A 24,431-nucleotide genomic window follows, 5' to 3' on the forward strand; every position below is an offset into this window, starting at 1 on the left:
CTCTTACTTCCTAAAAGTTGGGAAGTTTTGATTTTAGGATGCTTTCAGGAGGTGAGTGTTGCTAAAGTGACAACTGCAGTGATGTTAGCAAGTTGCCTGGGATTGAAGGAAGACCGTTGCCCTTATTTATCCCTTCGTTCTTGTCTGCTTTTTCTGAGTGGCAATCGCTCTTGCTTCATGGGACACAGTGCGAAAGCTTTAGCGCACCAGTGGAGAACCTGTGGCTTTCCAGACATTGCTGGATTCGAGTCATCCTTGACCTTGAGGCTGATGGGAATCGGAGTCCACCAGCGGGTTGGACTAGATGACCCCAGGGTCCCTTCCAGCTCTACAGTTCCATCTGGAGGGCCACAGCTTGCTCGCCCCTGGTTTAACACCATACCCTTCAATGCTTCCTACATTTGGCATTTTGCCTTTAAATGAGCTTGGATGTAAGATAACATAGAGCACCAGCTATATATAGATCTAACCCTTCGGTCCCTACAGCTTTACAGAGGCAGCCTACTTTAGAGTAGGTTTGTCACTAAATCTGATCTGTAGCTCTAAATCTTCTCTGTCCCCTCCCTAAGGTGACATGGCTCACTTTCTTATCAGAGTTTGTTTTGCCTTAAAGCTGTGTCTTGCCCTTTGAATCTTCTCCCCACCCCAATGCTCTCTCTTTTATTTTTAAATATAAAACATTGCCATTTTAAATGCTGCTGTTTGTCAAATATTTCACTTTATCCTGATGGCCATTTGCAGTTGGACTGTTTGTTTGTTTCTATTCTGTAGGCTAATGTTTTGGGTGGTGGTGGGGAGTATTTTGGGTTAGTGCCATTTTTTTTAATAAATAAATAAATTTGGCACAATCCTGTGCAGGTCTATTTCCTCCTGCTTGTGTGTGTGTGTGTGTGTGTGTAGGATAGGATTGCATCTCTGGTGAACAGTCAAAACTGCCTGTGTTTACACATCACAGTAAACCACCGTTAATAGTTTGCTATGAATGTTCAGGTGGCTCCTCTCTGGTGTGAGTAACGGATCGCAACCCCTGACTTAGCAGTTTTGTGTCCACTCAGGGGACCGATAATTGTTTTATGCTCCAAACAAACCACAATGTGAAGCCAAGGTTTATTCTTGGCTTAATCAGAGTTTGAGTGACACAAACCAGGATCCTCTTTTTCAGATGTAATGCTAAACCAAGGATTGTGGTTTCTTGCTCCCATTTAAACTAGGGGAGGAGTGAAGTGTGGAAAATCTTTACCTATTGTCTCCCCCTCTCTCTTTTTAACCGCCCCCCCCAGCAATTCAGAATTTTTTATTTTATTTTAACTGATGGAATGGATGCAGAAGCGTAAGGAACCAAAAGAGATGCAGTCTGCTGAACAGAACTAGGAATATTCCAAGTGCTGAGAGTTGAGGTAAAGTTTTGTGGGGGTTTTTTGGTGGGGGCAAGGGATTGCGCTAGGAATTTTTTCCCAGCCTTCCCAATAAAACTGCAACAAGGTTGGGGCCACAAATCCCTGATGTGGACAGGGTTGCTGGCTTTCCATTTCCTAACAAGTCTCCTGCCAGACGAGGATTTCTGTGCTGCTTAAAGGTTTGCTCCCCTGCCAGCATTTTTGTGTTGGTAAAGACTATTATCTCAGCGCATTCCCAACTCTCCCCCCCTTCCCCCCCTTTTAAAACCATGTTTTGATTTAAACTGATTCAAATAGTTCCTCAATTTTAAAAATAGACATCATCGTAGTTTAGTGCGCACGACACTAAAGGCAGCCACATGAGAAGGTTTAAATCGGTTTGTTTGGAGAGTTTATCTCACGCAGGTGTCTGTTACTTATGGTGCAGTCACACCCAGACATTGCTTGCTTCGGGATAAGGTTGCCAGGCTGCAGTTTGGAGACTTTGGCACTTATTTTAAAATTGCTTGTAAATTCAGAGATGAGGCACCTATGGCATTCCTTTCTTGTTGCTATCTTCTTCCTATCTCATCCTGCCCTGCTGCCTGTACTTTTTATCTCTTGGCTCCATTTTCTGCCAGTTCCATTTTCTGCCAGCTGAAGGAAGCAGGACTCAGCTGCCCTGCATATCAGGTGGGAAAGAAGGCAGATGAAAGGATGGGGGGTGGAGAGAGAGACCTTTGCCCACGAAGTAGATGCTCTACAGCTGACTTACAGCCCTTCCCTTGAATAGTTTGCTTGGGTGTCTCCTGGTGTCTTGCATATTTCTGTGTCCAGTATGCTATGTGAGCAGCTAATCCACCTTGATGCTGTCACCGAAATGCATATCAAAAGAGTCTGCTTGCTTTCAAGTGCAATTGGCGTTTAAACTTGGCTGTGTCTTGTAAACGGCAATGGTATTATATCTGTAATACACAGGTTTACAAATGTGGTTCGCCAAGGTCTTCAATAGACCCCCTGCTCTGGGTTCCGCCATCTCCTTGAAGGTAAAATATGGTAGCAGGTTCTTTCTGGTGGTGGCCCCCTCCGGGCTATTTTCTGTCTGCCTTTCAGGCGCTGCCAGGAAGACTTGCGAGAGTTCAAAGACACCTTTCAGCCAGGCGAGGATGGTGCAGAGACTTCAAAGTGCTTCGAGAGGTCTGGATTTGGACCCTGGGCCTGATATTACCCATCCCTTGTTTAAGACCTCCATAGCTCCATTGGTAGAGCATGAGACTCTTAATCTCAGGGCTGTGGGTTTGAGCCCCACGTTGGGCAAAATGTTCCTTCACTGCAGGGGGGTTGAGCTAGATGACCCTCAGGGTCTTTTCCAACTCTGTCAGGCTAGGAAATGGTAAGCTGTTTGTACTTTTCCCAGTCAGGACGAGCAACCTGTGGCCTTCCAGTTTGTTTGTTTTTTACTTTCCTATTTAATTATTTATTGGTTTTCACATATTACATTGCAATACATGTGTACCAAAGCCAACACCAGTTCCTCCCCATCCCCCCATACATTTACATTTATATCTCCTCAATCCATCATATTATTCTTTTTTCCCTCCGCCCCCACTTGATTTCCCCCACATTATACATTTTACAATAATCTTTGCCTTCTACAGTCCTCTCAAGTCATCTATATATTCTTATTATCTTTCCTTACTAATTTTTCTTCCATCCAGTACTTCACATTTTAATCTAGGCATATTAGCGTATCCTTTTTTTGAGCAATATTTTGCCGTATATTCATCAAAACATTTCCACTCCTTTGATTTCTGATTCGACGGATTTCTTATTATAGCAGTTAATTTTTGCCAAAATTAAATATTCATTTAGTTTACAAATCCATTCCTCCTTTGTGGATATAGTTTGTGACTTCCACCTAGCAGCGATCACTATTCTAGTAGCTGTAGCAGATACCACGGGTGTGTGTGTGTGTGTGTGTGTGTGTGATTTTCCTATATGCAAGTACAGCTACAGTGGCCTTCCAGTTGTTGTTGGACTGCAACTCCCATCATGCTGGTCGTTCACCATGCTGGCTGTTGCTAATGGGAGTTGGAGTCGAGCAAAATCTGGAGGGCCACAGTTCCTCCATTCCTGATTTGCATGAACATAGGTCTTGTGAATTCGGCAGGAGTATCTTGGGCTTGCCGATTGGAAGGTTGACGGTTCGAATCCCTGCGATGGGGTGAGCTCCCGTTGCTCGGTCCCGGCTCCTGCCAACCTAGCAGTTCGAAAGCACACTTGCGCAAGTAGATAAATAGGTACCGCTCCGGCGGGAAGGTAAACGACTGGACCTAATGGTCAGGGGTCCTTTACCTTTATCTGCCCCTACTGCATTGCAGGGCGTTAGACTAGATAACTCTTAGTGTCCCTTCCAACACTGCAATTCTATGATTCTATGAAAAGGAGTTCAGAAATCTTTTCAGTAATAGCCACCACTCTTCCACTGGCTGTGGAACATCCCCCCTCTGAAGAAAGCCCCCTGATATTTAATCTATTGTCTTTCTAGCACCATGTGAAGCCTTTTTAAAAACACCCCCGGCCTTGAAAAAATAAAACAAAATCATTTCTCTTGGCATTCTTCTTCACTGCATTTCGCTGTGATTTCTAGGATGTGGTTTGTATCTCCATGAAGACATTTTTTGTGGCGCACTCTAATTGCACGGCTGTGGCTGAACTTGTGTGCACTGCTGCTCCGATAAGGTTGTTCCTATTTCAGGGGATTTTTGTGTTGCTTGTTTTATCGGCTCTGCAAGTTTTGATCTGTTTGCGGTTGTTCCTCGCCTGGGGAACCCAGCTCCTGAAGTGGCAGTACGAAAACATTTGCAAAACGGCTGCTCCTCTCTCGAATGAAACAGAATGGCAAGGCAGGTGGTTTGAGGTCGCTCAGGCTTCCTTTGGCTTCTTGGTACCGTTAAGCTGCCTTAAGACCGTCAGCTTCCTAGAATGCCTTGTATCCATATTCTATCAAAAGCTGGCTCTTGTTCAGCTAAGATTTCTCCCCTGCGAAGGTTAAAGCAGGCAATGTAATGGTTAACCGTGTTCTGAAAAGTAGGGTGGATAATGGCATGTTTTGTTTATTTCTTTTTTTAAAATAATTTTTTTATTAGATTTTCCACAGTGATAACACAAACCACAAAGCAAAATGATACACAAAAACAGAAAAAGAAAAAGGAACAAAGAAAGGGGAAAAAGTGGGGGGAACAAGATAAACAATAACAACAAACTTAATTCTTCACAAATCCAACCTTTTAAACATCTTAGTTGACTTCCTCAAATTCCTCCCTTCTGAGTTTCCTTGTAATTAAAAGTAACAGCTTTCCAATATCATTATTAAACTAAAACAATTTCCAATTATAGTCCATCTTATTCACTTTTCTTAACATTCTAAATCCCATTTATTTGATTATAACTTAATTTAATCCTAAGCCTATTTGTTTCTTTCAAGTAATTTCTAATTTTTTATATTACAATATTTATGGTAATATAAATATTGTAATATATTTATGTTTCGTTTCTGCCTGTTCTTCATCCATGCAACACCAGCAACTTATTTAGGGTTGAGGTGCCATTCAGGCATTAACTTATAAGTTCCGATAGTCTTAAAAACATAAGAGGAGCCTATCGAGTCCAGTATCCTGTTCCCTCAGTGGCCAAGCAGATGCCCATGGGAATTCCGCAGGCCAGGACCTGAGCACAGCGCCATTCTCCCTTCTTACAGTCTTTGGCAGCTGGTGTTGAGAAGCAGTGTTCGAAATTAGCCAGGGGCATTTTGCTTCTGGCGTGGGTCCACTTGCAACTACGTGGAGATTTATGGGTTACAGGTTGGCGGCTGCAGTTTAAAAACCTCTGCCTTAGTCCAGAGTACAGTGGACGCTCGGGTTGCAAACGTGATCTGTGCAGGACGCACATACGCAACCCGCAGCGTTCGCAACCCGGAGCAGCGCGTCTGCACACACGTGGGTTGCGATTTGGCGCTTCTGTGCATGCACAAAGCGCGATTCGGCACTTCTGCGCATGCACAAAGCGTGATTCAGCTCTTCTGCGCATGCACAACCGCCGAAACTCGATACTTCCGGGTTTCGGCAGTCTGTAACACAAAAAAACACACAACCTCTGTAACCCAAGGTATGACTGTAAATACCATTTCCCTTGTGTGTGTTTCTCCTCCTTGCGTGCTGGGACAAGCGAATTGTTGTAAGAGGAAGCTACAGTCAAGCAATGAGGTCACAGAATCCTAGAACTGTAGCGTGGGAAGGGACTACGAGGCCATCTAGCCCAACCCCCCTGGCGAATAGACATTCCGTTGTAGGGTTAAGCTGCCATTTGGCACGTAGTTAATATATCTGAGTTTCTAACACTGTTGGCAACTGACATCTCTATCTGGCTGGCCCCTCCAGCTTTCCTAAGCAGCTCAGCAGAACAGCTTATTTATTGCATTTATATTCCACCTTTTCCTCCCAGGAGTCCATGGTTCACACCCCACCTCAGTTAATCTCTACATCGACCCTGTGAGGTAGGTTAAGAGGCTGTGACTATGAAGGTCAACTTTCATGACTAAGTGGGGATTCGAACCCTGACCTCCCAGGCCCTAGTCCAACACGCTAACCACTACACTGGCTTCCTAGCCAGTACTTCTGCGATGGGGCAGCTCTATAAATCAAGTCAGTGAATAAATATGGGGAAAGCAAAATGTCACTTAGAGAAGGATCTGAAATACTTTACTAGAAGCCTTGATTTGTTTTGCTCTGGATTGTTTGATTTGATGTGCCTAGGACTTGCCGATCAGAAGGTCGGCGGTTCGAATCCCCGCAACGGGGTGAGCTCCTGTTGTTCAGTCCCTGCTCCTGCCAATCTAGCAGTTCGAAAGCACACCAAAAAGTGCAAGTAGATAAATAGGTACCGCTCCGGCGGAAAGGTAAATGGCATTTCTGTGCGCTGCTCTGGTTCGCCAGAAGCGGCTTAGTCATGCTGGCCACATGACCTGGAAGCTGTACGCCGGCTCCCTCGGCCTATAGAGCGAGATGAGCACCAAAACCCCAGAGTTGGCCACGACTGGACCTAATGGTCAGGGGTCCCTTTACCTTTAACGTTTTATAAACTGCCGTCAGATTTTTTTTCTCTTTAAAATGTAAAGCGGTATACATATGAAATCAATAATAATAACAATAATAAGAATAAGAAACCTCACTGGGGTGGGGAATAGCACCCAGACATACCATTGTGGCAACTGCAACTCAGGTTTCAGGTGCCATTTGTCAATTAGTTTATATGTCTGAATTTCTGACGCTGTTAGAAAGCATTGCCTCTCCACCGTGGAGGTTTTCAAGGTGATTACACTGTAACCTTCCTTGGTCTGTGTCCAGCTGAAAATCAATGTAAATGGAGATATTTTAGAATCAAATGGAATTATCTGATCGCCGTTAAAATCTTAAGATGACAGGCCATGCAGAATCTGGTTTAATTAGCTGGCAGGGTTGAGGATGAAAATTAAAAGGCTAGATAATGTATAATCAGTTAAATAGGGGATTTGTTCAGCACACATTGCCAGGTCCAGAAGACCACAATGAGGGAATCATTGGTCCTGTCTGCTTCCCAGACCATAGATCTGAGCAATCAAAACACATTACCTTAACGAGCAAAGGAGTCAGGAGCGTACAGCGGTGTTTAGCCGAGTTTCCTAACTAAGTTCTTGAAAAGCCTGCCTTTAATTGCCACCACACTTTTTTTGGAACCTTCAGAGTGAATATTAAATGCAGCAAGACGAAATGCTGTCATGGAATGGAATATTTTTAGGAAGGAGGGAGAACAGGCTTAACATGCTCCCAAGTGGATGTGTTTGTCAGAGGCCTTAGCTGGCAAAGTGACCCTCAGACACAGGGCAGTAATTCCTCCAGGATTTTTAAAAACTCCTTCCCAACCCAGAGATTGTGGGGCCTGGAATTGGGCAGCTACGGTAGGGAGCCATCCCGTTGGTCCTTGTCCCTATAAAAACACTGGACTTGCCTCTGGAAAATGTGTTTCGTGAGCTTGTTGGACAAGATTTGCTTCTCCAAGCCTATTGCCAGTCTCCTTAAGATTCCAGGATTTCTGTAGTATCTGTGACACTCTCTGCTGTTTTGTTCTTACCTGCCAGCCTCATGCTAACTGTTTGCCTGTGCCTGCCTGGGTCATTCTGCTTCTCAGCACCTCAGAATTAACCTCCTCCTCGATTTGTTTTCCCCATGGGCTGCTCTCTTGAACTGCTTGCATCTTGGACCATAAGCGAGTCTTATTACATGCACAGGGGACTCAGCTGCATTAGTCAAGAAAGAGGGTTTTGAATTCATTATAAACATGCAACACCAGGTGGCGCTGGGGAGCAAAACAAAAATCTAAGCGATTTTCCATAGCGCTTTTTATTTTGTTACAACGACTTAATTTCTGACTTATTCATAGTGGGTTTTTTTTACCCCTGTGTGTAGATCCACCCTAACTAAGTGCTGCCGTCCTGACTGAGCCATGCCTCTGAAAGATGCTGGGGCTGTTGTGAATTTCTGGGGGGAAGGCAGCACCATAGTTGCAGCATAGATATGCACACTTTGTGTCCTTCTGTGGTCTCCATTTTGGTGAATTGAAAAGCAGGGTGGCCACTTATCTTGCCTTAGAAAGGTCATGCCACTATTCGAAGGCATCCTATATTTGAAGGACTGTCTGGTCCACGTCTGTTGTTGACATCCATCCATCTCGATAGGCAATGGAGTGCACCTCTGGGGGTGAAGTCACATTTCACCAAAGAGACCTCCCCAGGGCGCAAGCTTGGGCAGTGAGTATGGAGGTCCTGACCCCTTTCTCGGCCTCACTGATGGGGTCCAAAGGAAAGCAAAGCAAGACATTTGGCACCAGATTGGCGCAGGAGTTGATGGAAGGAGGCGTACAAGGCACCATCGAACCGTCTTAGGAACTCCGCTCCAGATTTCTGTAGGGTTTATACTCCTTAGCCTTTTCTTCTCCCGAAGATATTGGTATCCCAGAAGGAAGCCAATACAGTGGTACCTCGGGTTGCATACACTTCAGGTTACAGACTCCGCTAACTCAGAAATAGTGCTTCAGGTTAAGAACTTTGCTGCAGGATGAGAACAGAAATCGTGCTCCGGCGGCACGGCAGCAGCAGGAGGCCCCATTAGCTAAAGTGGTGCTTCAGGTTAAGAACCGTTTCAGGTTAAGAAGGGACCTCCAGAACGAATTAAGTACTTAACCCAAGGTACCACTGTATACACGTTAGAGCAAGACATTACAAGAAAGCCACTTGGTGCCTTTCTGAGGAACTACAACTTCAGTTACTTCTAGGAAATTTACCGTATTGAGAAACATCGCTCAGAGATCTCTGCCCCACCTAAGGTGAAGGTGTTAAGCTTAGTTCCTGAAATAATTTCTGCCAGGTAAAACACCTGTCGAGAGGATAAACAAGGTGCAAAATTGCAGCCTGTGCCAAGCTTTTGACCTTTGACTGACTCGGGGAGGGGTGACACCCCCCAGTTTCACACCGAAGGCTACATTGGCAGCTGGTCCACAGCCTGAGGGCCTGAGTGAGTTGGCAGCTCACCTGTAATTAACATACTATGCATGCCACAGGTATGAGCCTGGTGGATGTTAAGCTAGGGATGTAGTCCTGCGACTGTGTGTTTGTGTATGTTCAGAACAATTAGCCCCAAATGCACAAGACAGTGTGTTAGCTCTTAGTGCACACGTGGAAAATATGATTTATTTATTTTTAAAGATGGGGCCTTGCTGCTGGCACTCAGTTACCTAGGGCTGCCATATTCCCAAAAGTGAAAATCCCCTGCCATGTGCCTGGGTTTTCCCCAGACATTTTGCCGATTTAGCGAAAATCCGCCCCGACATTATTCCGCTGCCCGATTCCCGGACATATGGCAACTCTACTGCATATTATGACTGGCAGAGATGACCAAATGACAACTGCGATTCCCTTTAAGAATAAGTGTTCCTTCAGGCGGATGGTTTGTTTTTGACAGGTATATTCTGCACCCTGTAACTGACCCAATAATAGTGTCAGTGGCGGATTCAAACCGGGCTATCCACACATGATTCTGCATTATTAGCTGTAATTAATAATAATAATAATAATAATAATAATAATAATAATGCCATATTATTGCTGTTCTGATGGACACTCTTATGCTATAGCAGGGGTGTATATGTCTGATATGTGATAATGTTTGTGATATAAAAAGTAGCAGGATTTCAGCAGAAAAGTCACACAGTGTTAGAAACTCAGATATATAATTTAATTGCCAAGTTATGGCGAACACAATGGAATGTCTAAGTGCCTTTTTTACCAATGGAATTTGTTGTTGTTGTTGTTTGTATTAATATTACTAATTCCATTTCTCAAAGTGGTTTCCAATACATTAAAACATCAAATAAAACAATCCAGAATAAAAATAAACAAATTTAGGCTTCAAGGAAAATATTTCAGATCCTTTTCTAAGTGACCTTTTGCTTTCCCAAGTCACTATCCTGGTGTCCAGAGATCGCCACGTGGTCACAATTGGACCCACGCCAGTCAGAAAATGCACCTGGGGAATCTCCATCACTGGTCACACGAAGGCCGGAAAGTTTTAGCTGTGACCCCTGCATTACAGGGGGGTGGACTAGATGGCCTTGGGGTTCCTTCCAACTCTATCGTTCTATGACCCTACGAAATAAAAGTAGTATGACATTGTGTAGCCACAGGTGCACTTGAGAGAGCACTGCTAGCTACAGGCCTGTGTATAGCTTGCTTACTCAAGACTGCTTCTCTCAACACTAAGCTATGCCTGGAAATCCAGAAAGACCAGAAACCAGAGCAAATTGAATTTGGTCATCATAACTAGTGTTGTGAGCATCTTCCAGACTGCTGTCTGATTTCCTGGACTGGCACAATTGGGGGTAAAGATAAAGGACCCCTGACAGTTAAATCCAGTCGCGAACGACTCTGGGGTTGCAGCACTCATCTTGCTTTACTGGCTGAAGGAGCCGGCGTTTGTCCGCAGACAGTTTTTCCAGGTCATGTGGCCAGCATGACTAAGCCACTTCTGGTGAACCAGAGAAGCGCACGGAAACGCCGTTTACCTTCCTGCCGGAGCGGTACCTATTTATCTACTTGCACTTTGACGTGCTTTCGAACTGCAAGTATGGCAGGAGCTGGGACCGAGCAACGGGAACTCATTCCATCGCGGGGATTCGAACCGCCGACCTTCCGATCGGCAAGCCCTAGGCTCTGTGGTTTAGACCACAGCGCCACCCGTGTCCCATGGCACACTTGGGGAGTAAGCCCCAAATAACTTGATAGGCCTTGCCTGTCATTAATCACACTTGTGGAACTGAGTCAGATCTTAGAGCTTTGCAACCAAAAGACTGGAGAGAAAATAGGTCATATGGTATCTGCACGGCGTGATGCTAAAAAGATACAGGCAACCATGGATAATTGCATGCAATGGCAGCGTGCGCATAAACCCATTACGCACATGCCCCCTTTCCCGGCCACTTCCAGGTCGCTGCGATGCAATCTGTTGCTGTCGCACATCAATTGTGGACACATATACATTGGTTTTTCCTGTAGCTTTAAAGATGAGCCTGCAGCCACCCAGATATTGCTGAACTTCCACTCCCATTGTCCCTGAACACTGGTCATCCTGGCTGGGGCTGATGGGAGTTGGAGTCCAGCAACATCTGGAGGGGACGCAGGTGGCGCTGTGGGTTAAACCACAGAGCCTAGGTCTTGCTAATCAGAAGGTCGGCAGTTCGAATCCTCGCGACGGGGTAAGCTCCCGTTGCTCGGTCCCTGCTCCTGCCAACCTAGCAGTTCGAAAGCACTGCTAGTAGTGCAAGTAGATAAATAGGTACCGCTCCGACGGGAAGGTAAATGGCGTTTCCGTGCGCTGCTCTGGTTTGCCAGAAGAGGCTTAGTCATGCTGGCCACATGACCCGGAAGCTGTATGCTGGCTCCCTCGGCCAATAAAGCGAGATGAGTGCCGCAACCCCAGAGTCGTTCACGACTGGACCTAATGGTTAGGGGTTCCTTTACCTAACATCTGGAGGGTCTTGGGATAAGATGCCTTCCCACATCTTAAGGTTTAGCCACCACACCTTAAGGACCTGCCTGGTTTAACAATTATTCTCTCTCACCAGAGAATCCTGGAAACTGTAGTTCCATGAGGGGTGCTGTGGATCCCTTATCCTTGGTGCATTCCCCAAGCTATAATTTCCAACATTTTTTTTTGATAAACCACAACAGCAATGAATGAATATTGGGCCACAATGAAAGACAAGATGGCGGCCCTGTTCCAAGTGACATAACATGCCGGATTAGACCAAAAGGTCTTTCTAGTCTAGAATCCTGCTTCCCACAGTTATAAAATGTTCATTTTTGCTGACATCTTTTTGTGTGTACCGCTGTCATTCTGGAATAGTCCTGTCCTTGTAATGTTGATTGATTTATTTATTTCTTAAAAACAAAAGCAAAAACACACCCAAAAACATTTCCCACCAAACTAGAATCTATTTTTAAATGTACTCAGCGATATTTGTTTCCCTGAAGCCAGCATGTTGCTTATCTTAAATCTTTGGATGAATTCCCGTTTGGAAGAACCGATCTCGCTGCCTTTAAAGCCAGGGCTTGAATCCAAAGGGGTTTTTTTCCCCCCCAAAAAGGGAGAATGGGGTGAGGTGGGGGGTGCCCTTTCAATAAGCACAATGCTCAGCTGACCACCTTCCGATTTTGCCTCTTTCTCAGCTTCAACATTCAGTGTTGCCTTGCATCATCTTAAAATAGGCTTGGAAGTAACTTGCTGATTCAGCAAAGCCCTTAATCCCAGTTTCCTGGAAGGCGCAACAAGCTGTTTTATGAGAGACTGCATCTTGGCCGGAGCAAAATGTCATTTATTGCTAGATTTGCTTGCCTTGGATGGCAGGCCCTTTGGGGACAGAATAATCAACATCTAGGGTGTGTGGGAAATGCTCTTGGCTGTCCTGAGCCCATGGGGAAGAGCGGGATGTGAAATACGTAAATGGAAGGTTAAAAGGAGATGAACAGTAATCTTCCATTTATTTAATACATCCACACTTCGCCTTACCTCCAAGGAGCTCAAGCGGCTGTACCTTCTTCTCTTCCCCTCTCCATTTTAACCTCACAACACCCCTGGGAGAGGTAGGCGAGGCTGAGAGTGAGTGATGGCTGAACTCGAACCCAGGACTCTTGAGATTAAAGAGTCTCATGCTCTATTGGCTTAGCCGATTTCTGCTTCATGTAACTTTCCTGTACAAAAATTGTATCGTTTCGCAGATAATGCATTCTGATGCATTGCACCATCCTGGAGAGCTCCTAGCCAGGAATTAATTTTGTGTATGTGCGAGAGAAAATGTGACCTTGAATCTTAGAATCGTAGAGTTGGAGGAAGGGACCCACAAAGGTCTTCTAGTCCAACCCCTTGGCATGCAGGTGTCTTTTTTAAAAAAATAATTTTCAGATTTTGAAATTTACAATCGTCAAACAATCAAAACAAAAAGAGAATTCCATAAATTCCCATTGACTTCCCTCCTCCCCTTTGTGGGTCCTTATGTTAACTTTTTTCCTCCTGCATCTTCTCTATTAATCCAATTCTATTAAATCACCTGTACAACCATAGTCCAACATTCAACTACAAGTACTATTCCGATCCTACTAATAATTTTAATTGCTTGCAATGATTTTTAAGGGAAATTATATATCTTCCCCATTCCTTCTTAAAACTTTTGGTCTTCCTGATTCCTAATTCTTCCGGCCATTTTTTGCCATTTCAGCCTTGTCCCATCCATTTAATGCGCTGTTCTTCTCTGGTCGGGAGCCACGCAGGCATCTTTAGCCCAACGTGGGGTTCGAACCCACAGCCCTGAAATGAAGAGCCTTGTGCTCTACTGACTGAGACATCCCTTGGGTATAGCCCTTGAATGTGGCTGCAAACAGGCTTAAGATCCCGAACCCCCTTAGCTGTGAGTGGCACGGAGTGAGCATGGCTGAGTTGTGAGTAGCTACAGGGTGGGTGGATGCGGGTGGCGCTGTGGGTTAAACCACAGAGCCTAGGACTTGACGATCAGAAGGTTGGCGGTTCGAATCCCCGTGACAGGGTGAGCGCCTGTTGCTCAGTCCCAGTTCCTGCCAACCTAGCAGTCCGAAATCACCTCAAAGTGCAAGTAGATAAATAGGTGCCGCTCCGGCGGGAAGGTAAACGGCGTTTCCGTGCGCTGCTCTGGTTCACCAGAAGCGGCTTAGTCATGCTGGCCACATGACCTGGAAGCTGTTCACCGGCTCCCTTGGCCAGTAAAGTGAGATGAGCGCCGCAACCCCAGAGTCAGCCACGACTGGACCTAATGGTCAGGGGTTCCTTTACCTTTACAAGGTGGGTGGTTGGAGTTGAAGCCTGTTGCTTCAAGTGCTGGGTTAGTGTGGGGCAAAGTGACCCACTTCCCCTGCCCCACAAACCTCACAGCAGGGCCCCTGTCTTCCCCCATCCTGGCCCTTGTACGCAGACACTTCTAATACCTCCATAATAGTTCAGCGGCGACCCACTGCTTAAGCCCTGTTGCGAATAACTTTAATTTTTAATGCGACTGAAGGTCGAGAGGAGAGCTTTCCTGCAAGCCTGCTGTTCCATCTCGGAGGGATGCTCTTTAATACGAGCCCCGGTTGGTTACCTAGGCAATCGTCTTGGCATCCCGTGGGGGAAATAGATTGTAGGAGGAGTTGTGGGTTCCTTCCCCTGCGAATCTTCCCTGCTTTAATGTTTTTAAAGAGCAAATTCAGGGAACAGGTGGAATCACACATTGCCGTAATGTGGGAATGTTCAGACCTAGGTCTCGAGACCTGTGGGAATGGCACTTGCTGGGTGAGCCGTTGGAGGGGGCGTGTTGCCCAATCTGCTGGGGAGCTGCGTTGAAAGGTTTGGGGAGGCAACTGGGTGTGTGCCGGCTTATTTCGTTCAAAGCGCTGCACGCTGCTTTCAGCCAAGAAGGTTCCCAGAGCAGCTTTGTTGTTGTTGTTGTTGTTGTTGTTGTTGTTGTTTAGTCATTTAGTCGTGTCCGACTATTCGTAACCCCATGGTCCAGAGCACACCAGGCACTCCTGTCTTCCACTGCCTCCCGCAGTTTGGTCAAACTCATGCTGGTAGCTTCGAGAACACTGTCCAACCATCTTGTCCTCTGTCGTCCCCTTCTCCTTGCGCCTTCCATCTTTTGCAACATCAGGGACTTTTCCAGGGAGTCTTCTCTTCTCATGAGGTGGCCAAAGTATTGGAGCCTCAGCTTCAGGATCTGTCCTTCCAGTGATCACTCAGGGCTGATTTCCTTCAGAATGGAGAGGTTTGATCTTCTTGCAGTCCATGAGACTCTCAAGAGTCTCCTCCAGCACCATAATTCAAAAGCATCAATTCTTCGGCAATCAGCCTTCTTTATGGTCCAGCTCTCACTTCCATACATCACTACTGGGAAAACCATAGCTTTAACTATACGGACCTTTGTCGGCAAGGTGGTGTCTCTGCTTTTTAAGATGCTGTCTAGGTTTGTCATTGTCAGAGCAGCTTACAAATCAATAGAAAAAAGTGCAATCCCTGCCCTTGGGCTTAAAACAATCCCAAAAGATACAACACAAAAGGAAAAGAGGGATGAGGAGGGGAGAGGAAAGCAAGCAAGCCCAAGTACCAAAGATTAGATGTTTTGAGAAAGAAGGCTATCTTTGGGAGAAAAAAGGCTAAGGAATAAACTCTACGCAAAAACCAAAGTGGAGTCCCTAAGACAGTTTGTTGGGGCCTTGTACACCTCCTTCTGGAACAACTTCTACAGCCAAGACGGCAAATGTTTTGCTCTGCGTTCCTTTGACCACATCAGCGAGGCTGAGGGGGGGGGGGTCTTGTCATCTGGGCATCACAGGTAAATGGTGTTTCCATGCGCTCTGGTTTCTGTCACGGTGTCCCGTTGCACCAGAAGCGGTTTAGTCATTCTGGCCACATGATCTGGAAAGCTGTCTGTGGACAAATGCCGGCTCCCTCGGCCAGAAGGTGAGATGAGCGCCACAACCCCATAGTCACCTTTGACTGGACTTAACCGTCCAGGCGTCCTTTACCTTTTACCTTTTTAGGAGGCCAGATTGCCTCCGCTGGTGCATTTGCACTGTGTAGACCTCCCTGCTCCTAGGAAGCTGCATGTTTTCACTTCCTGGGAGGTCAGGTAAGCTGCCTCCAGCCCACCTTCCACTAGTGTCTTCCACACATTATGGCTCGTTTGGTTTGAATTACACCTAAAATGTAATGTGTGTATGGGCACAAGGGTTTAGAAACCTGTATTATCATGTGGGCAATACATATCGTAGACTGGATTGGCTGCAGTTACTTGCCAGTTATACCTTGATTTGCAAACTTCGTTTTGCTCCACCTAATGTGTTGAAAGTACAGTGATGCCTCGCAAGACGAAATTAATCCGTTCCGTGAGGCTCTTCGTATAGCGGTTTTTTCGTCTTGCGAAGCAAGCCCATTGACAGCTTAGTGGATTAGCGCTATTAGCGGTTTAGCGGCTTTTAGCGGATCAGCTGATAAGCGGCTTAGGGCTTAGGAAAAACGGGAAAAAAGGGAAAAAACCCCACAGGAACTCGCAAGACATTTTCGTCTTGCGAAGCAAGCCCATAGGGAAATTCGTTTTGCGAAGCGCCTCCAAAACGGAAAACCCTTTCGTCTAGTGGGTTTTCCGTCTTGCGAGGCGTTCGTCTTGCGGGGCACCACTGTACCCCAAAGTAATTGGTGTTAGCACACAGAATCATAGAACTGTAGAGTTTCTGCAATGCAGGAATTGTGCGCCCACAGCCGTTCCTGGGAGGGCTCGAACCACCGACCTGTTGTCTGGGCAGCACAGGACCTCCATACACATGGCCTGGCCTTGTGCCCCGGGGCGGTCCCCTTGGCACTGCTAACGCAGCAGTTTGACTTCACCCCCGGAGTCTCACTTCACTGTCTCTTGAGACCGATGCCAACCCAACAATTTACCCTAAGTGTTCCTACCCTGCCTTTGAATATAGGGGGGCTGGCAACATTAAACCGATGCTGGGGTGGCCTGTGGGTTTTGTATGAGGGGTGGGGAGTGCAGAGTTGTTGGGGGAAATCAATGAGAAGCAATGTCTTGAGGGGTGCCCCTTCTGTGTGATTTTGGGGTGGGAGATTTCACAGGAACATCAGTTGGGCAGAAGCCTAGCAGAAACTCCCAGAGCCACTGACTGAAATTATTCGTAATCTCATTTCAGCATTGGAGCTGTGCAGAGACGTCCGGCTTTCGTATCCAGCCACCTCTTTCTTCCTTCTCGATCCTGTGCAGAGATGCCCGAGAGTCTTCTTGTGTGAGCGGTTTCTCATCTCTCTACGCTGCTTGACAAGAGAAGGCCCTCCCCCCGTTTCAAGGAGTGTGCTGTCCCCCTTTTTGGGTGGGATGCCGAGGAGTGTGATGTCGGATTACTCGGGAATGGTCTGCGAGATCCCTCCCCAGTGTCAGTTCGGTAGCTTTGAAAAAAAGCATCACCTGGAGAGCGGAAAGAATCGCCCAAGGAGAAGATGTTCAACACTGGTAGGTAGCCTGGTTTTTGTCCTGGTTGTTGCCTCTGTTATCCATTGATGGCACTCCTATCCCAACTTTTCCCCCAAGGAAAACAACAACAACTGTGAGGTAGGTTAGCCTGAGACTAGGGTTCTTCCCAGGATTCTTTGCGGGAAGCCATGACTGTTTAAAGTGCCATGATGCTGCTTTAAAGACTTAGTTCATTTATTTACTGGCTACGTGGCTTTTTTCAAATACCTCACCTGCACAAACGTAACTCTGTGAGCAGAGGTGAAGAAGGCTGCTTTGGGCTGGAGACCATTACAGTTGTGGTCACAGCACACTTGAAAAATACTGTATTTTCTGGCGTATAAGACTACTTTTTAACCCAGGAAAATCTTCGCAAAAGTTGGGGGTCATCTATACACTGGCTACAGCAGCAGCTCCTGCAGCAACTCCCCACCAAAGGATAAAACGACAGCAAATTAAATCAGAGGACACCAAGCTGTCTAGATGAAGCAGAAATGCACTTGAAAATTGGCCCCAGAAGCCCCCGGCCACTGGGAAGTGGAGCGGATTTCTGAGCCGGACTGGAGACTTGCTTTTTAAATTTTTATTTGGTGTGCGTTGGAAAAAGGGTGGTCTTATACGGCGAGTATATCCCAAACTCTGTATTTTAACTGGAAAAGTTGGGGAGTTGTCTTATATGCCCAGTTGTCTTATATGCCGGAAAATATGGTAAATGCCATTGTTTCTCAATACCACTTAAATTTGATTTGTGTTTTGTCATTATCACATCGGGCTTGTTGTTTAAAATGCCTCTTCTGCCTTTAACGAAACATAGGCTTTAAAAAATAATTGAGTTGACGGCACAGATGCCCAGCCCTGTTCCAAAGAAAATGTCTAGTGTGTAAATGCAAAACCTTTTTTCAGCAGGGTTGAGACATTCAGCTAAATAAATGTGGGGGCCATAAGGCAGATGCTGGGCAGCGCCTTCGAAAGACGCAAATCCACAGGGATTTGTGAGCCAGGATTCCACAGCCGAACTTACCTCAGGGCAAGTTTCCACCCAGCTGCCTTGCCTTTTGTAAAATAGCTTTAAGAGCAGCTATTAAAAGTCTGAATGTGCAACTTAAAACCACAATTGAGTTGTACCTGGGACAATTGTTGGCCGTTTCTGAGTGATTTGTCTTAAACACCTGATGCATAAGGAAAAGCTCTTTGGCTGAGGTGAGGATGGTTGCTCTTCCAGTTTTCTAATCCTTTAATTAGGCCGCAGCCCCAGATTTTGTGTTTTGTTTTTTTGGTAAGCCATGTTTTTTTTGTGTGTTTTTTTTGAGGTAGTGTTTATGTGGGTGGGAAGAATTTAATTGTGCTGCAGTGATGGATGCTAGTGGTTTTAAAGTCTCACCTGGAATTAAGAGATTTCCGGTGGCAAATTGTGTGAGCAGAATTCTGGCTCAAATGCATGGGGCAAGTTGCCTTCTCTTGAAATGGGACTATACTTCTTAGTAGGGAGATGTGTGTGTGTGTGTGTGTGTGTGTGTATGTGTGTGTATGTGTGTGTGTGTATATACACACACATATAATACACACACAGACACACACACACACACACACACACACACATATATATTGTTATTATTTATTTAAAAAATAGTTTAGAGCATAAATAAACTGCTCTCTAGCCAACAAGAGTGGCTTACAAAGATTGGTTCTAATATGGTCCCAGCACTCAACTCACAGTGTAAAAAGAGTATTTATTTGTTTCCCTTTGAAGCGAACACAGGGTGGCAAGCATGTCAGTAATAGAACAACACAGCTGAAATGTCTTTTTAAAAAACCTTCTAAAAACAATCACCTGCTCTTACACCTGATAATTTCAGGATTGCCAGGAACTGTATCCTTCAGCAATGAAATGCCTAGGTAAACAGAGATATTTTCATAGAATCGTGGAATTGTAGAGATGCGGGGACCCCAAGGGCCATCTGCTCCAACCCCCTGTTTGTTTGTTTGTTTCTGTTCCAAGCAGACATTTATTAATTTTTTTGTCCTAAAAATTTGAGACGGATCTGCGGTGCATGGGTTTCCCGTGAAGGGCCTAAAGCAGTTTGGGAAAGCGAGTGGTGACTCAGAAGGAGGTTTCTTCAGAACCTGCTGGTGTTTGAGGACTTAATGACAGCCAAGATTGTTTTACAACTCCAGATAACAGCAGGTCCTCCTGCTAATAATAGTCTCCCCACCCAACGTCTTCAGGATATATTCGCAGGAGAGCAACCTTGGGGTTTTCCTTTGTTCTGTCTAAGTCAAGGATAGATAGATAGAAAGATATTGTTATCCAACCACATGTTATCCAACCACATAAATGACAGAGAGCTTGAGGTGTAGCCTCTTTCTGGGAATGCCATGTGCCTAAAATCCTGGAGAACTCCTGGCAACCTGTATAAACTTCTGGTTGCGCACGGTGAGAATGGGCTGCTTTAATGTGTAATGTTGCCTTTTGTGTCCAGATAAGGGTTGGACCAGGCAGTGTTAGAAACTCAGATACTGCGCCCATCGCCAAATGTCACCTTGAATCTAGGTTATGGTTGCCACAACCTAGGCGCCATACCCCGCTATGAAATTCACTGTTGTTATTATTAGTATTTCCTTTCATTTCTATACCGCTCTATATTTTAAAGAACAAATCTCAAAGCAGTTGAAAACACGTTAAAACAACCCAGAATAAAATGAATTCAAGCTTCAAGGAAAATATTTCAGATCCTTCTCTAGGTGGCATTTTGCTTTCCCCATATATATTTACCTACTTAATTTATAGAGCTGCCCCATTGCAGAAGGACTCTGGGAAGCCAGGGTGGTGTAGTGGTTAGAGGGTTGGACTAGGGCCTGAGAGATCAGGGGTTCAAATCCCCACTCAGTCGTGAAGCTTACTGACCTTGGGCCAGATACAGCTTCTTAACTACCTCACAGGGTCGTTGTACGGATTAACTGAGGAGGGTATGAACCATGTATAGCATACAAAAATCTCCACATGGTTGCAACTGGAGCCTGAGACCAGAGACTATCAATCACATTGGTTCCATAATCAGATGAGTCTTATCTTGGTTGGAAGAAGGTGAGATGTTGCATTTTCAAAGAAGCAGAGTTGTGTCTGATTCTTGGTTTGAAGGATTCAGGTTTGAAGACTAGCTGGAAACATGTTTCTTAACATATAGATATATATACACAAACCCTCACTCTCTGCTGTTGACCCTCAGGATGATGATGAGACCCTGAAATACCTCACGCACGAGGAAAAAGACGTCCTCCTCTTCTTTGAAGAAACCATCGATGCCTTGGAAGATGACTTGGAGGAACAAGCTCTCCATGACAGCGGCATCCACTGCCACTCTCCGAGGTCAATGGAAGAAAACGTGTCCAGCCAGTCGGAGTCTGAAGACATCATAGATCTGGTCCAATCAGTGCTGGAAAGCAGCATTCAGGACTGTGATCCTAGCGGAGACATGGAACCAGGTAAAAACTGGATGGGGCAGGGCCTGGTTTAGTGTGTTGATAGGCATGTGAGTCTCCCCTCAGTGAGCAAAGAGGACCTTCTCCTTGAGATGGAGAAAGAGAGGCTTCTGCATTCCTCCTTCTAGAGGTGACCTTCTTGTGAAGCAAAGTAAGGTCTAGGTTACCCTTGGGGTGGGGGGATTAGTTCCATGGTTTGGCATAGTAGGCAGCCATAAATTGTGGCTGCTGACACCATTCTCCATTTCATTTCATTTCATTTCATTTCATTTCATTTCTGTACCGCCCTTCATTGGTAGATCTCAGGGTGGTTCACAGCATAAAAATATTTCATCCCTCCTGGTTTCTGGGAGGGCATTTTTTCTCTGGCTAATTTTTTGGAATGGTAGGGGGGAGGTGGGGCTTCTTATCATTTTGAGAAGTAGTTTGTGGGCACTTTCAGTGCTCCGTTAACCATTGCATTTTTTTAATCTGTTGTGCTGGAAATGTCAATGACTATCGGAGTCTGAAAATCTGACATCACTAGATCAAATTCATCCATTTAATTAAAGTACAGTGGTGCCCCGCAAGACGAATACCTCGCAAGACAAAAAACCCGCTAGACGAAAGGGTTTTCCGTTTTGGAGGCGCTTCGCAAAACGAATGTCTTGCGAGTTTTTCCGACTTTTTTTCCTTTCCCCCCCTTTTTCTAAGCCGCTAAGCCGCTTATCTGCTTATCCCCTAAGCTGATAAACCGCTAAGCCGCTAATAGCGCTAATCCGCTAAGCCGTCAATGGGCTTGCTTCGCAAGACGAAAAAACCGCTAGACAAAGAGAATCACGGAACGGATTCTTTTCGTCTTGCGAGGCACCACTGTAAGTAGTTTAGCTATGTAAGGCAGGAGACGCGGGTGGCGCTGTGGTCTAAACCACAGGGCCTCTTGGGCTTGCCGATCAGAAGATCGGTAGTTCGAATTCCCGTGACGGGGTGAGCTCCCATTGCTCGGTCCCTGCTCCTGCCAACCTAGCAGTTCGAAAGCACGTCAAAGTGCAAGTAGATAAATAGGTACCGCTCTGGCGGGAAGGTAAACAGCGTTTCCGTGTGCTGCTCTGGTTCACCAGAAGCAGCTTAGTCATGCTGGCCACATGACCTGGAAGCTGTCCAGCTCCCTCTGCCTATAGAGCGAGAAGAGCTCTGCAACCCCAAAGTCATCCGAGACTGAACTTAATGGTCAGGGGTACCTTTACCTTTATGTAAGACAGAGGTTGGATGGCCATCTGTCATGGATGCTTTATTTGAGATTCCTGCGTTGCAAGGCATTGCACTAGATGACCCTTGAGGTACTTTTTAACTCTACAATTCTATGTATAACTGGATTTCGAATAAATGTGCAATTAATTGTTACAGTTTTGAATTTTATTGTGTTGTTATCTTCCTTAGTGGGTTGTGCAAGCCACTGTTCTGAATACAGTGGTACCTTGGTTCTCAGACTTAATCCGTTCCAGAAGTCCTTTCCAAAACCAAAGCGTTCCAAAACCAAGGCACCCTTTCCCATAGAAAGTAATGTAAGATAGATTAATCCGTTCCAGACTTTTATAAAACAACCTCTAAAACAGCAAATTAACATGAATTTTACTATCTAACGAGACCATTGATCCATAAAATGAAAGCAATAATCAATGCACTGTACTATAAAATAAATAAGACAGTATTTTAGATGATAAAAATAAAAATAAAATTCTTTTCTTATCTGCACTGATGATAGTCATTGTTTGGATGGGGCTTTTATCCATTTCCACAGTCAATCAGTAGCTGAACTGGGTTTGACACGGCCACAAAAACAAATTAACCGGAAAAGCTTCAAAAACAAAAACGCAAAATAAATAGCAAAAACAAAAGCACCAAACTTAATCTGTTCCGGAAGTCCATTTGACTTCTGAAATGTTCAAAAACCAAGGCACGGCTTCTGATTGGTGCAGGCACCCAGGAAACAATAGCCAGCATCCACAACAGACTTTCGGCTGCCGAAAAACGTTCGAAAACTGGAACACTTACTTCCGGGTTTTCAGCGTTTGAGAACCAAGGTACCACTGTAATGCTTTTTATTGGGTAGGGTAGGGGGCACTGTGGGTGAGTTTATGGAACCAAGGGGACGGTGGCCCACTGATGAACCACTGATCAATGTTGCTATCCACCCTCTATGGAAGCTTCTGACGGGGTACAAATTCCCCCGACAAACGCTGTCACTTCCATGGTTCCAGATGTACCGGTCTAGGAAATGGTTCTAATAAACTGCTACCTTCTCCTTTCTTTTCTAGCCCCGGAGGAGGCTGAAAAACTGGATACACTGAAGCCAAAATATAACGTTGAGGACACCTGCGCTGAGGCTGCCATCCCTCTCCCTGTGTTGCCGTCGGCTCCACCGCTGCCCATCTATGAGGTGTTTCCTGCTGCGCCCGTAGTTCAGCACCCAAAACTCGTCCGCTGTATCCCAACCCCTCTCGTCATCGCTCAGAAAATATCCGAGAAGCAGGCAGAGGCCACCCCTTTCTCTCCCGCCTCTCCAAAGGAAGGGAGGTCTATGGAGGGGAGGACCACGCCCTCGTCTTCCCCGCTGCGCAACAGAGAGCGTTTCTCCGCCTTCAAGCAAGCTCTGCCGCCCCCAACCGCCCCCAAGCCCCAAAGGTTCCCCAGCAACATCAGCATCACCAATGTTGGCGAGAGGGAGTTCAGCAAAACTATCTCCCGGGCTGCCGTCAACGTGCAAGAGCGCAAAGCCAGGGTGTTGGCCAACGTCAACGGCTCGCCCTACTTCATAAGCGAGCTGGAAGAGAGACTTCAGAAACACGACTTGTCAGGACAGAGCAGAAGCTCGTCTTTGCGGGATTTGCCGTCGGAGCAAGCGAGACACGAGGCCCTGAGCAGGCTTAGCATGGTGGACAGAAATCTTGGACCAGCCCCGCTGGACCAGTCCTCAGATCTTCCCGCGCCGACAGACAAAAGGCCAGAGCAGCCCTTGTCGAACGGCTACCGAAACATCCACGATGTCTTGAGAAGGGAAACCAGCCACTTCCCCAGCGTGAGCAAAACGGTGACGGTCAAACCGGATGCTGATCTCCCCGACGGCAAGCCCGTTCGGCAAAACACCGCCAAGAGCTTTTGCGACCACCGGCTGCCGGACCTCAGCCTGGAAATGAGGAGGAGATCTGGGTCGCTGCCCAGACCATCTGGATTGAGACCGCAGGGCATAACTGTACAATTCTCTGGACGCGGGTCTACGGAAGAGGCTAGGAGAGAGGCGCTGCGGAAACTTGGGCTTCTCAAAGACTAGTTGAAGGACGGTTTCTGCGATGGTGGGAGCATCACGCCCCCAGTGGACTCAGTTTCTGAAGAGATCAAATGGACTGTTCTCTTGCCCCTGCAGTCTAAGGAAAGATTAAATATATCAGAACGGAACTTGTGCTTGTCATGGATTTCCTTAACAATGCCCACTCGTATGGCTTACTGAGGTCTTCTGCGGGATTTTAAAAAGGCATTTTATTAGCAGGAGACCTAGATGCAAAAAAAGGGGCGTCGTACTAAATGAAGTTTTAATGGTGCAGTATTTGTATTTGTGTGTGTGTATGTGAGTAGCTGTCAAGTATGTCACGAGTGCAATGGGTTTTCCTTGGACTCCTACATTAATGAAGCCAAAAAATAAGGGGGGAAATGTATCTGTTGAATTACTATATAGGGATGCATATATATTTATAATGTAATGTACTGGAGAGGTCAAATATACAATAAAGCTGCTATTTCTGATTGTCACATTTCTCTCTGTCACTCTTTCTTTCTTTCTTTCTTTCTTTCTTTTTCTCTCACACGCATGTATTTGTCTGTAGACTAATTGTCAGGAGTTTAAATCATGCATAATAATCCCTAAGTAATTTTTGGCAG

At 45.8% G+C, this 24,431-nt stretch overlaps 1 protein-coding gene across 1 annotated transcript; it reads left to right on the plus strand.

Annotated features, from left to right (window-relative positions):
* The first annotated feature begins 1,279 nt into the window (after positions 1-1,279).
* On the plus strand, positions 1,280-24,302 carry PROSER2 (proline and serine rich 2). The gene is made up of 4 exons (XM_079992808.1): positions 1,280-1,402; positions 16,728-17,036; positions 20,264-20,519; positions 22,814-24,302. The coding sequence occupies exons 2-4, from the start codon at positions 16,902-16,904 to the stop codon at positions 23,824-23,826; spliced, it is 1,404 nt and encodes a 467-aa protein (XP_079848934.1). The 5' UTR covers positions 1,280-1,402; positions 16,728-16,901; the 3' UTR covers positions 23,827-24,302.
* Positions 24,303-24,431: the final 129 nt, after the last annotated feature.

The sequence above is a fragment of the Podarcis cretensis genome (assembly GCF_951804945.1).
Source record: "Podarcis cretensis genome assembly, chromosome: 10".
NCBI lineage: Eukaryota > Metazoa > Chordata > Lepidosauria > Squamata > Lacertidae > Podarcis > Podarcis cretensis.

Excerpts from the sequence above, each read along its gene's own strand:
- PROSER2 (XM_079992808.1), top strand. The coding sequence starts at position 16,902 with ATGCCGAGGAGTGTGATGTCGGATTACTCGGGAATGGTCTGCGAGATC. Across the intron at positions 17,037-20,263 it reads GGAGAAGATGTTCAACACTG|GATGATGATGAGACCCTGAA; the intron begins GTAGGTAGCCTG and ends GTTGACCCTCAG. Across the intron at positions 20,520-22,813 it reads TAGCGGAGACATGGAACCAG|CCCCGGAGGAGGCTGAAAAA; the intron begins GTAAAAACTGGA and ends TTTCTTTTCTAG.